The sequence below is a fragment of the Miniopterus schreibersii genome, assembly GCF_964146895.1.
Source record: "Miniopterus schreibersii genome assembly, chromosome: 6".
NCBI lineage: Eukaryota > Metazoa > Chordata > Mammalia > Chiroptera > Miniopteridae > Miniopterus > Miniopterus schreibersii.
This window is the reverse complement of record NC_138107.1, coordinates 30,124,278-30,137,451: the sequence shown is the minus strand read 5'-3', so window position 1 is coordinate 30,137,451 and position 13,174 is coordinate 30,124,278. Positions and strand designations below refer to the sequence as shown.

General features: G+C 35.6%; 1 protein-coding gene across 1 annotated transcript in view; it reads right to left on the bottom strand.

Annotated features, from left to right (window-relative positions):
- Positions 1-13,174, bottom strand: part of COL19A1 (collagen type XIX alpha 1 chain) — a 284,762-nt gene that overhangs the window by 255,031 nt on the left and 16,557 nt on the right. The window contains exons 3-4 of the mRNA XM_081141246.1: positions 6,601-6,675; positions 5,810-5,909 (exon numbers count right to left, since the gene is read on the bottom strand). Of these exons, the coding sequence (XP_080997372.1) occupies positions 5,810-5,909; positions 6,601-6,675 (175 nt within the window). The remainder of the gene's footprint in view (positions 1-5,809; positions 5,910-6,600; positions 6,676-13,174) is intronic.

Genomic DNA, 13,174 nt, shown 5'->3' with positions numbered 1-13,174 from the left:
ACTCTAGAGATGTGCTGTACTTATACTCAACAATAATATATTGTACACTTAAAAATTTCTTAAGATGCTAGATATTTTAAGTGAATTTTTTGAAATAAAACAAAACCAAATAAGAACAGAATAAAATAAAATTGACATGAACATTATAGAATCTACATACATATGATAAATTACTGATACTTTTTACTTCTCCCCAAGCAACACTGAATTATATGAAATTTGAAGAAAAAAATCACAACTTACTTAAATTTGATGACTATAATATTATATGTTCCAAAAATTGGTAAATGGAAATACTAAACTGACAACATTTCATATAATATTACATTTTAACAGTGTTAAGGAGGTCGAGAGAATGTGACCTCTGTTTCATCTTCAAGCCAGACCTGGCACTCAGAGGCTTCTCAGCCCCTCCTATCCTTCTGCCACCGTTCCCCCACCAGGAGCGATTTCAAGGACACAGCCTTGAAAGAATAACGTGTTCTTGAGACCATCTGGACTGTGTACATGACTGAACCCATTAAGGCCTCTATACAGGAGGTCCTCCAATAACATCATTTCATTCAACGTTGTTTCACTACAACACTGATGAGAAAGACAGATCGATTCCTAGCCAAAGCCACTGTCTGTGGAAGTTTGCACGTTCATACATGTCTGCGTGGGTTTCCTCTGGGTACTCCAGTTTCCTCCCACATCCCAAAGATATGCACATTATGTGAACCACCCTAGCCTGAGTGAGTGTGGGTGTGGGTGTGAATGTGCCCTGTGATGGAAGATGTTCTGTCCCGGGTAGATCCCACCTTGCACCCTGAGCTGCCAGCATAGGCTCTGGCCACCCACAACCTCAAACTGGAGTAAGCAGGTTGGAAAGTAATTATCTTACTTGTTTTTATGAATCTTTTAAAAATGTATATGTAGTTCACATTTATTTAAATGTTTAACATTATAATTGTTTTGAGTCTTTATTTAGAAGTTTGGAGATGTTTTTGTGACCAGAAATATGTCAGAGGAACTTAACTCTAGTTTATATCAATTAGCCTATGGTATAATTGGCTTTATTATACAGTGCTTAGCTTAAAGTTAGTTTCTGAGAACTATGGATGATGTTAAGTGAGGACTTACTGTATAAACTTAAGATTCTGGATGACAGGTGCAGAGATCTACTCATCTTGTGGATGCCTAAGACAAGCCTCCGATTAAGTTCCCCTGCTTCTCAAACCTGCTACCTACCAGTCCGGACTGGTCTGCCTCTTTCCTGGATCTCTCCTTGCCCTCCATGTGTCGGGCCAGTTTCAGATTTTACCCAGGGAATTCCCAATGTTGAAAACCAACAAACAGACATTTTTATACAAAGCAATTTGTTATTGAAACATATTAACATCTCTGAATTTTCTAGAGAAAAATAAGATAGGTTCTTGTGATAGGCTCTTGTGATGGAGAAGAAAATATTTCCATGCATTTTAAAACTCTTAAAATTCTGTTCTAATATATATAACTTCACTAAATTGTACTTTTTAAAGAATTTAGTAATTGTGAACTTAGCCTTTTTTTTTTTTCATCTTAAGAATGTATGACTTAATGACTCACCTCACACTTTTGGTATGCCCAACTATAATTAAGGAAATGCAGTGATGATATAAGAGTTCTATGCAACACTCAATCTCATGTAAGTAGCCGGACAGCTTTTTAACTAAGTCACATTTCCTTATATGGGAAACTTTCTATCTATAAAATAACAGAATGCCCCAAATGAAAACCCAGGGGTGTATAAACAGTCATTCTTTACAGTTTAATGGAATTGTGAAATGATCCTCCTGAAACGTTCAGCAACATGAAACTTCAGCATCACTATTCTAAACATAATGTTGAGCCATGGAATTTAACTGCTTTTGAAAACTTGGAGATGTCCCAAAGGAGAGCAATAAAAATGAAACATGGGTTAGAAAACAGGCCCATAAGAGGGAAGGGAAGAAGTTTAAGAATTAGCCTGTGTATGATGCTTAAGAAAGTTTAGCCTTTATGGGAGAAGGGGTGTGACTGAGTCCTGTAGCCCGAGCTTGAATGACAGGAGGCAATACATCTCAGTTTGTTCTTGAGTCAAGGCAAGAGCAAAGGTCAGCTTTTCCTTGCATTGTGTATCTCCAGCAGGGTCCAGAAAGGTGAGCCTAGACCCACTTTCACCAATGTAATCCCAGAGCCTAGTAAAGTGCCCAGTCCATATTGATTTTCAATAAATGATTGTTGAATAAAAGGATGAGCTCTAGACTGGACTCCATTTCAGTGGCTTATTGATCGCTACTGCCTACCCTTCAGGAGAGGAGAAACATTCAGGAACCCTTAATATGTACATAGCAAGCTACAGATTTTACTTGTAACTGATATAAATTTTAGCTTTAAAAAATTAATAAATGTCCAGTACTACTGAAGATAATTTGCAGAATAGATGAGTAAAACAATGATGGAACATAATTAGAAGTATATGTCAATATCACTAAAAATGAAATAGGAATTCTACTCTGAAACATCAATCTTATGGAAATAATCCTAAACACAGAGAGAAACAACTTTCCTAGACGTTGAAGTGTTATTTATAATCATAAAAGCCTGGAGGTAGTGTCAAGGTCCATGTGGAAAAGACACGCCCAGGGGGTGAATCATTCAACCATAGCAAAGACAAGGCATAGATTACACTGCAACATACACAACAGTTTCCCCCATATTCAGGATTGTTTACAAGGGAATTGTTAAGGTCCAGAGAACTAAAATAACTCACAAAATCTTAGTAAAGTTCATCTGTGTAGATTATTTTTTTACACACAGCCTCATTTCCCCCCATTCTTAGGAACTGTTTCAGCTGCAAAAGCCACCAGCTCACAGGAATCATCCAAAATCAGAGAAGCTCCCTTCTCTCCTCTCCTTTTTTTTGCTAATGGGTCAGAGAACTCTCATCTGCTGAACCCCAAATGGGCTCGGAACCTTTCTCAGCACAGTATTCTAGATAGCCACTAGGTCTCAATCACAGAACCTGAGAGAGAAGGCTCTTTACCATCCTTGAATTCAATAACAAATCAGGACATTCGCTTCCCTGGTACAGGTACAGTTGATTGATTTCCCCCATTGGCTAGTGAAAATAAGGGTATGTATGCTGCCCCTTCAGAATCAGCAATGAAGAGAAATTCAACATTCATCAACTCTTCTAAAATAGTCAACTGCTAAGACATTTTTATTTAAAACATGTTTCTACAGAAGCAACTCACGAACTTTAAGGACAATATTATACAGAGAAAATAAGGTGCTTCACAGTATACACATGTTATGTATATATTTCCTCTCAAAACATCACCATTTTGTCCTGATAATTGCCAAAATACAATTTAAAGATAATCAGAATATGGTAATCTATGATATAGCTCTCTCTCAATATGTAGAGAAATAGTGAGTTACTTATTTCACATAACAAGGGGTACTTGTAGATACAAGAAGCTAAGGAACTGTTTTCTTATAAGGTAATTCTAGAAAACTAGCTGGCATGCCACCCAGAATCTTGAAGGCCCCCAAATACATACCACTTGCTATCCCAAAGAATACTGAAGAAATGGACATGAATTTAAAAGAAAACCAAGCCTATAAAGCCCCTCATATATTCCCTGCGCCCGTGCCACCTTGAAGTGTACGGTAACGTTTATTTGGAGGGCCCCTGCAAGAGAGTCCTGTGGGATCCCCACATTAAGCCAGGCTTAAGGTACTAAGTGTGCCCAAGAGGTAGGTATCTCACCAACACACTCATTAGATCCCTCCCCTCATATATCTCACCTGGAAGATGCCAGAACAATAAAAACAAGCTCAGGCACAGAAAGAATCCCCATTTTTCACATAAGATAGCATCTGCCTTTTCCCATGCTAATTCTGCAAGACAGCTTATTTACAAATATATAAATAGCTGCAACTTTACTCCAGTCTCATTGAAAAATCAAAATGGCATCATGCAAGACAAGCATCCTAGCATACTTGGCTCAGTGAGTGAAATTAAGTGGAGATGTGCCAAGCTACTTGACACTCGCTAGTCAGCTTAACCAGATACCCTCCAGTTTCCTGTGGTGGAGGTACCAGGGCTCTGCTGTCCAGTCAGAGAATTCACTTACGCTGATCGCCCAGGGGTCGCAGTGATTTAGAGCCAAAGGTTGAAAAATAAATTTCCCATTGTACCTCATATTTATTAGCACACCTGTTCGAAGGGGAATAGCATTGCCTAAAGGTGGCAGCAAATTTTCCAATATAACTACTTAAAATTAACTAAGTTTTCCTATGAATTTTAAAAGATTTTCACTCCAATCCTTTAGCCAGCTGGCCAGAATTGCAGGGGTTTAGATCATCAAGATGAGGGTGTGAAAGAAAATACATCTTAATTTTTGGAAGAGAATTAATTAAATTGATTCACTAGTAGTTAGGAAACATCTAAACCAATGTATATATGAACTATATATGAGATTCATACTGACTTTTCTTTACTGCATATGGCTGGCCAATCATGAAGCTGCCTTGCCCTGAGGGTTTCATGCCTACATGTGAAGCCACCTAAAAGCCACCTACAACAGTTACATCTGCCGAAGCGCCCCGCCTGGCAATCACTCATTATATCCCCCAATATCAAATAACTCTCTTCCTTTACACTCTTATTTTTTACCAATTAATAAGCAGTTTACTTCTGAGGAGCCACATCATTAAGCTAAAAGTATCTAAAGGGTTGCAAAATAGAAGGCCGTAAAGAAATTTTTCTCAAGAAAAAAACTGACTTAGAAACATGGTTTATACGGAGCATCTGAGGATAGGCAATGAGCTGATTAATGCTATTTTCTTTTGAGAATTCAAATGCTGTGATTCTCAACAACCCTGTCTGGTAACTTAAATATTAAGCTGCCCAAGAGGAAGTGAAAACGTTCATTTTTGCTTTCACGCAAAAGCAGCTGTGTTGCATTTTAAACCAAACAGATCTCAATCCTGTTTTCATTGCAGTGTATTCACACACTAAAGTGTTTACCTGGGGCTCCAGGGCTGTACATATCACGACCATCTATGCTCCATCGGCCCTCCTGGGGACTCAGGCTTTCTGAGTTACTATTTATCCCTCCTCTGGTTACATTCAGCCAACCATAGGAGGAATTATTATTACCCGGAATAGTTGCTGACCAATTGCCAGCATTTAAAAGGCAAGTGATTCTTTTTTCTAATCCCAGGTATACTGGTAGAGAAAGGATAGTAAAGATAACAAAGGAAACATTTGGTAAAACCATTTGGAAATGAAACGAGTATCAAGACCAAAAATAAAACTGAAAATCAGTTTTTCTTTACTGTTTGCACAACATATAAAACGGATATCCAAGGGCTGTGTTCTTTTATTCTGTCACGAAGCTTCTCTACATGCATAAAGCATGTAGAAATAAATATAACAAATGTAAGCTTTTTGTTTCCAAGTCTGCGTCGTGCCTTGTGTTTTAAAGTTTACATTTTAAAATCTAATTTTGGTCGTGTCTACTTTAAATAAAAATATTTCTTCAAAAAACAAATTTATTTTCTGTTCTCTAAAGATTATGCCTCTATCTGTACATGTAAGTGGCATTTACACTATAGAGCAAGATCGGATTGCAAAGATTATTAAAAACAACAAATTTATAAGCAGGGCATTTACCACAGCATTCAAGTGAGTATGATAGTAGTGAGATGTTTTATTTTTTAACAAGTTATTTGGAATCTCCTTAGAAAATAGTTTCTGTAGTATTATTATAGTATAAAGAAAAATCATTTTACTTACATGGTATCTCTAATAAGAAGTGCACTTCCCAATTTGAAACAGGTTTTATCACCTTCACAAAATGCACGTCGCAACGAAAAGCTCTCTCCTAGATCAAAACCTGCAAAATGTGACAAATGATTTCATCCAGCAGTTTTATTAAACTTAGTAAACTCACAAAGATATTGATTTTTTTTAAATAAGATTTTTTTTTGTCCTTATTTATGCACTGATTTATTTCAACTAAAGTCCTGCTGTTTGGGATCAGCAAAATTTCTTGATTTAATTTTTCTCCTTTTAGGATGTAGAAAGATAAAATATGTTTCAAAAGACTCAAATATTAATTTTCTTTGACCTAGGGAATTACCGTAAGTAAATAATCAGAGTAGTTCATTATAGCAGCTCCGATGGCTAAAGGCAGAAAATCTGTTAAATAAAAAATATTACTGCCATTTAGTTGAAACCTAAGCAGCCTTTTAAAAAATATCATGCTTTAGTAAAATATATGTTGATGTGGGGAAATGTAGTGAGATCTTCCTTCACATAAATTTTCTTTTTTCAAAAATTCTACAATGTGTATAACTTTTATAATTTTAAATAACCTTTTGTTCTCCAAGAGACTGAGTTATTGTTGGTCTTCAATATAGAACTGTTTTCAGCATATTTTCTACACCATCCATCTTCTTAGCTTTTAATTTTTTATATTGATGTCATTATCTTAAATTACAATGTCAAGGAATCACCTACAATATATTACATGCTTGATGATATTTGGCACAACATGCTTCTTTATAAAGGATTATAATGCTTACCTGAAACTTCAAGTTTATCTCTGTTGTCGTGGGAAAACTGATGTCCCTCTGTTCTCAGTATAGCACATTGTTTATCTATTTTAAAAAAAAAAGTTTTGAGGATTTCACTACTTTTCTTATCAATTTTTTCAGATAAATTTGAGTCACAATATAATCAGAGACTTAAAAATGGAAATAAATTAAACTACTTTATTCAATTTCTGTAAAATAAGGATAAGAAAATTACCTACCTAATAGTGTATTTGTGAAGATTACATGTAGTAATTTATGTATGTAAAGTGCTCAGAACAGTACCTGGTATGCAGTAAATGCTTGTTAGTATAAGCTATTATTACTATTATTATTCCAACATTCTAATTGTGGCTATATACTTGTCATTAGGAAATTAGTTAGCTTTAGCATCATTAAATTTTCATATTCAAAGTACATTCCAATATTAAAACAAGTGAACTTTATTTTATTTTATTATTTCATTTTATTTTATTTTATTTTATTTTTTTCCATCAGCATTTATCTCATCTATGCCCTCTTCCACCTCCACCCACCTCCCCCACCATCCCCTGCAATCACCACACTGTTTATTTCAACATAACTTTAATTCAGATTTTGGTGTCAATTCACATTAAACTTTAAAACAGAAGGGGACTAATATGGATTGATTGCATCCCCCCAAAATTCATATATTGAGGCTTTAATCTATAATGTGATAGTATTTGGAGGTGGGCTTTAAGAGGTAAGTAGTTTTGGATGAGGTCATAGGGGTGGGGCCCCCATGATGGGACTAGTGTCCTTCTTTATGAGGGGATGGAGAGACAGGAGCTCTTTTTCTCTCTCTGCCATGTAAGGAAACCAGAAAGAAGGTCCTCACCAGAACCTTGCCATGCTAGTCCCCTGACCTTGGACTTTCCAGCCTCCTGAACTGTGTGAAATATATGTTTGATGTTTAAGCCACCCAGCCTAATACCATCATGGCATTCCTGAACTGACTAAGGCAGCAACATAGATAGAAGTTATTAAAATAAAATTAAAAAGCAAAAAAGTGAAGGCCTCTGCTATACAGAAGTAGCCTATAATGAAAAAAATTAGAAAATCATTAAGAATATATTATGTACTAGAGCACTTAATAATATTCAAAGAAATTAAAGAAACAGTTTGTCTCCATTCAAAGCAAATATACATATCCAATACTACGACAACACACTCATACAGCAATGTACATGTAAACACTATTGTTTTATTATCTGGATATGTTTAAACCTAATTCAGGCTAGATTCTGGGACTGTAATAGTCAATTCATAATTCAGACAAAATTGCAGCCAATTTTTAGAATATGCCAAGGTAACTGTACAATTGGAAAGATCTTCTTAAACTAAATTTAATAAGTATTTTGACATCATGCAAACACACCCTTAATTCATCACATCTGAAATTCATGTTTGGATTTAATGACCTAAAAGTTTGAATACAGAGGGGAGATAACTGCTTAAAACCAAGTTGACCTCCTGCTCTTCGAAAAGTGGAAACTACTGATTCTCTAGTTCAACTGCCGAGCTCCTGAGCCCTTTCCTTAACAAATACATCAAGAGGTCAGGTAAATCATCGATTAATATATCATCTTAATGTACTTAACCAGAAGAATAAATCAGATTCTAAATAGTGCTACCATTTAATCAGAAGCTTCAATACACATAAGTGAAATGATAGCACAGAATTGTGGAGATTACTTAGTTAACTGCTTTGGAAATTCCTACCTCAGAGATTTAAACATAACTGCAGGTCCTATATAATAGTAAAACTGGACATTTTGCAAGCATTTTGAAATCTGAATCCATAGTTGTTTTTATAAAAACCAAGCATCTCATCAAGATCTCTGCACCAAAAACTAGAGAGCGTTGCTGAGACACATTAAATTCCTAAATAACTGAGGAGATTAACCAAATATTTGGATTGGAAGATTCAATAGTGTTTAGATGTCAATTGTCAACTTATTCCCAGATTCACTGCAATACCAAATAAAATCCCAACAAGGTATGTGTGAGTGTGTGTGTGTGTGTATGTGTGCAAACTGACAAGAGGTTTCTCAAATCTATATGGAACTACAAAAAAACTCCAAAAAACTAAAATAGCTAAGGCAAAATCAAAGAAGTATAAGCTAGAAAATTTACATAGTCAGATATCAGAAATTTTTATCACATGGTGTTTGTTGGTGTACATATAGACAAATAGATCAATAAAACGACGTGTCTAAAAAACAGAGTCATACACATCTGGTGTCCTTATTTACCATAAAAGAGCCACTGATACACAGTGGGGAAAGGATCACCTTTTCAATAAATGGTTCTGGGTCAACTGGATCTCCATATAGGAAAACACTGAATCTTGACCCTTACCTCACACTATGCACAGAAATTAGTTAGAGATGATCTTAGATCTAACTTTGAAAGCAACAAAGGACTAAGAAAAACATAAAATCATTGACTTGGGGTAGCAAAGATTTCTTAAAAGGGACACATCACTAATTATAAAAGATTGATAAATTGGACTTCATTACTATTAAAGTCTTTATTAATCAAAAGAAAACAGTAAAAGAGCAAAAAGGCAAGCCACAGTCTAGGAACCACAGACTACTGTAATGCACACCCAATAAAGTATCATATCGAGAATACACAAAGAACTCTCACAGATCAATAAAAGGAAAAGATTAAAACCCTATTTTGAAAATGCACAAAAGACTTAAACAATTCACAAAACAGAATATTAAAATTGTCAACCAGCATATGAAAGGTTGCTCAGCATCATTAGTAATCAGGGAAATGCAAAGTAAAACCACAATGAGATACAACTAAATGGCTAAAAATTAAAGAACTGACAGCACTAAGTGTTGATGAGGAGGAGCAAGGAAAACTGCTACATCGCTTGTGGGAGTAGAAATAGTACAACCACTTTAGAAAACTGTTTGGCAGCATTTACTAAAGCTACACATACCTGAACTCTATGACCTAGATATTCAATGACACAAGAGAATTGAGTACAAAAATGAGTGTAAATGGCCCTTTCAGAAGAGAATATGCATTGCAGCATTACTCATAATGGTCTGAAACTGGAAACAACCCAAATGTTATTGACAAGAGAAAAAAATGAATAAATTTTGACATGTATAATGAAAAACTGCATAGCAATAAAAAAGGGTGAACTACTGATACAAGCAATGTCCTGGGTGAATCTCACAGGCATAATATTAAGTGGGGGGAAAATACCATTCCCAAAAGAACATATACTACCTAATTACATTTTTATGAAGTTCAAGAGATTGTACAACTAATCTATGTTGGAGTACTGGTTACCTTAGTGGGACATCAAGTGGGAGCCACTGCAGGAAAACCTGGGGTTCTTTAAATGTTCTGTGTTTTTCTCTGAGTGGCAGTCACACAAATGTATAAATACATGTATAAAAAGTCACTGCATTTACGTGTAAAATCTGTTGATCTTAGTGTATGTAACACCTCAACAAAATGAGGAAAACAGCATGTCTGTGAGAAAATACTTTAACCTAAGAATGTTTCTTGCAAAACAAAAGAAAATAACAAAATTTGGACCAAATTTTTATAATGAATAACTATGTGACTATAAAATAAGATTAAGTTTAAATTCTTCACAAAATTTATAGGAAGCCCCAATAGGTGATTGGCAAAACAAATCTCAAGACAATGGGAATGGACTTCCTACTATGACACTTTGGTAATGAAGGGAAGGTATGCTGGCCTATTGCCAAGTTGGAAAGAGTATATATCTTATTTAAATTCTTCCAAGGACTTAACGAATATATAATGTCAAAGTAATAAACCTGTCATTCTGAAATGAATGAGATTCAACATTTCTACCAATACTCATGAAAGTATTTCTCCACTGAAGTCATTAGTTTATGAAAATCAAACACAACTTCACATCTTTAGAATATGAGGTTTATTGTAAAATGCAAAACAAAACAAATGAAAACTAAATGGTAACTATTTGGGGGTAAGGTTCAAGGTTCAATAATCTGAACACGGTTTTAAGGATCCAGCTCATAAAAATAATAAGGCAGTGGAAGTGGCTATCACAAATTGAATGTGAGTCATTTAAGTATTGACACAGGCATTTTAATATAAAGTAAAGCACATTTTTTGAGCAAATGTGCATGTGCCTTGAAGAAACACTGATGAGACCCAAATGTCCAAATATCCTGTCAAGTAGACAGGAGAATCACTGCAGCAGCGTGGCTTCAAAGGCTCTTCCTCTGCACTGTTTCAAAACAGAAAAAGTCTTTAAAAAAAAAGGTAATTTCTAAAATTTCACTGCAAGAAGATGCCTCGTTTAGGGACCCTTAATCAACAGAGCTTTTGAAAAGAAAATACAAATGTCTGTAATAAATTCAGGCTAAAATGTTGTCAGTGATTTTCACATCCACTTTCTTCCTAACTGTGCTTGAAGGGCCTGGGAAGTTCATAGGGCTGAAAGGATACTGAAAGGGGGCAAAGGAAACACAAAGGCAGGCAGCTAAGTCAGATTTGAGTCGATTACCTAGATTTTATATAGATGACCCACGAAAAATATATACATTGAAAAAAGATTTCTACCTTCTCCCCTTTCAAAAATCAGAATTCTGAGGACCTAAGAACAACTCATTCGAGAGAAGTTATGTGACTTTTCCCCAGATCACATAGCCATTCAAAGGCAAAGTTGAAATAAAACACAAGTTACCTATAGTCCTACCTATAAAACTCTCTTCATTCTTTAGAAGAAATGCATTTTGTTCCCACTCTCAGTTTGAAACGTGCTTTAAAAAAAAAAAAAATCACTTTTCCCCTTAATCTCTAAATCCGTCTACTATGTTCTTACCTGCAGACTTGGCCTTCTATTGTATTGCTAAACTTTCCAGTACTATTGAGATTAGATCACTTGTCTTTGAAACATATTTTTCCAATCATGGTTCTGGTATTTTTTATAACCACTCAAATAAGTTTTCAGTTTAAAAGAGCACTCACTGCTGAAAGCATGTTGAATTCCCTCTTTTGCCTCTCAGAAAGCTAAAAAGCCCCGAGCAATTAAAATCCATTCTTTAATTTTTTTAAACTGATTTTAATACATGAAAGATTTGTGAGTGTTGCTGATGCTCACACTGAAAAGGAACCAGTCAACTCTCTGTGGCCACAGAGGCCTCTGACCTTAGGAAAAGCCAAGGGGGCAGGGGAGTGGAAAAGCACTATAGAGGGGAAAATTAAATTAGAAGCATCATGAAAAATAGATGTAAACATGTTTTATTATATTCTTTATAGTCTGTTGAGGGTTCTTAGTATTACTTAAGCTATTTGTATACCACTTTACTGACTTCAGGGAAATAAAATATATAATTTGTCTAAGGGAGATGTAATTTATCTTTAACTTTGCTAAGGTATACATATTTCCACACATTTGTGCTTAAATAACTATGTATGATGGATAATATAGAATAACGATTTTCCATTAACTGGGAATTAAGATTTGTAAAGGCCTTTAGGGAAGATATGTTACTGAAAGATATAAATCGAGAAACCTGCCCATTCACACGATATCTGGTCATAGTCCTGGAGGGCAAGGGTTGATTATCTCGCAAGAAGTCTCCCAGGGAAGTATTTTTTGCTTTGATAAATTTATCAGAGTCCAAGGTGTAGCCTTTGACCTTGCAGGCTTACAAATCAGATTTGACAACATGTGAAACACAGATCCATTTCTCAGTAGAATGTAGCCCCTCACCTCCTCTTGCTCACTTACTTGACTCCAATCTCTTGTTTCTCCCACAGGCTGAGCCTGCTCCTGCCTCAGGGCCCTGGTGTGTGCTGCTTTCCAGGTGTTCACCTGCCTCACTCCCTCTCTACCTTCATGTCTCTGCTTAAATGTCCCCACATGAGGGCGGCTTTCCTTGACCACTCTATATAATAAAACATAAATAAAATCCTACAACTTCATGTAGGATTGCCAAATATAGCAAATAAAAATACAGGACACCTAATTAAATGTGAAGGTCAGATAAATAATAAAAATATTTTTAGTATAAGTATATCCTACATAATATTTGGAACATACTTATACTAAAAAAAATCATTATTTATCTGACCTTCACATTTAACTGGGTGTCCTGTATTTTATATTGCAATCCTACTTGCATGCCCAGACTCTGTGGGGCCAGAAATGATGGGAGTATGTATCAAAGAGGAGACAGCGAAGGTTGAAATAGAAACGAATCGAGATACAAGAACCAACAGGACATGATAATGGATGGCATGGAGGGAGGAGGGAGAGTTGGCTTGCTTAGCCAGGTAAAAGTTTAGTTCACTGAAAGGAATCCCACTAGAGGAAGAACAGAAGGCTTGGCTAGGAGGAAATGAATCTGTGAGAGAGAGGAGTTGGAAATGTTAAGCTTGAGGTGCCATTAAAAATTTCAAATGAAGTTACTGAACAGGCAGTTAGAGATAAGATGGGTGTGGAACTCAAAAGTGAGGTCCAGGCTGAAGTAAATTTGAGAGTGGTTGACATATAAATCATATTTAAAGCCAC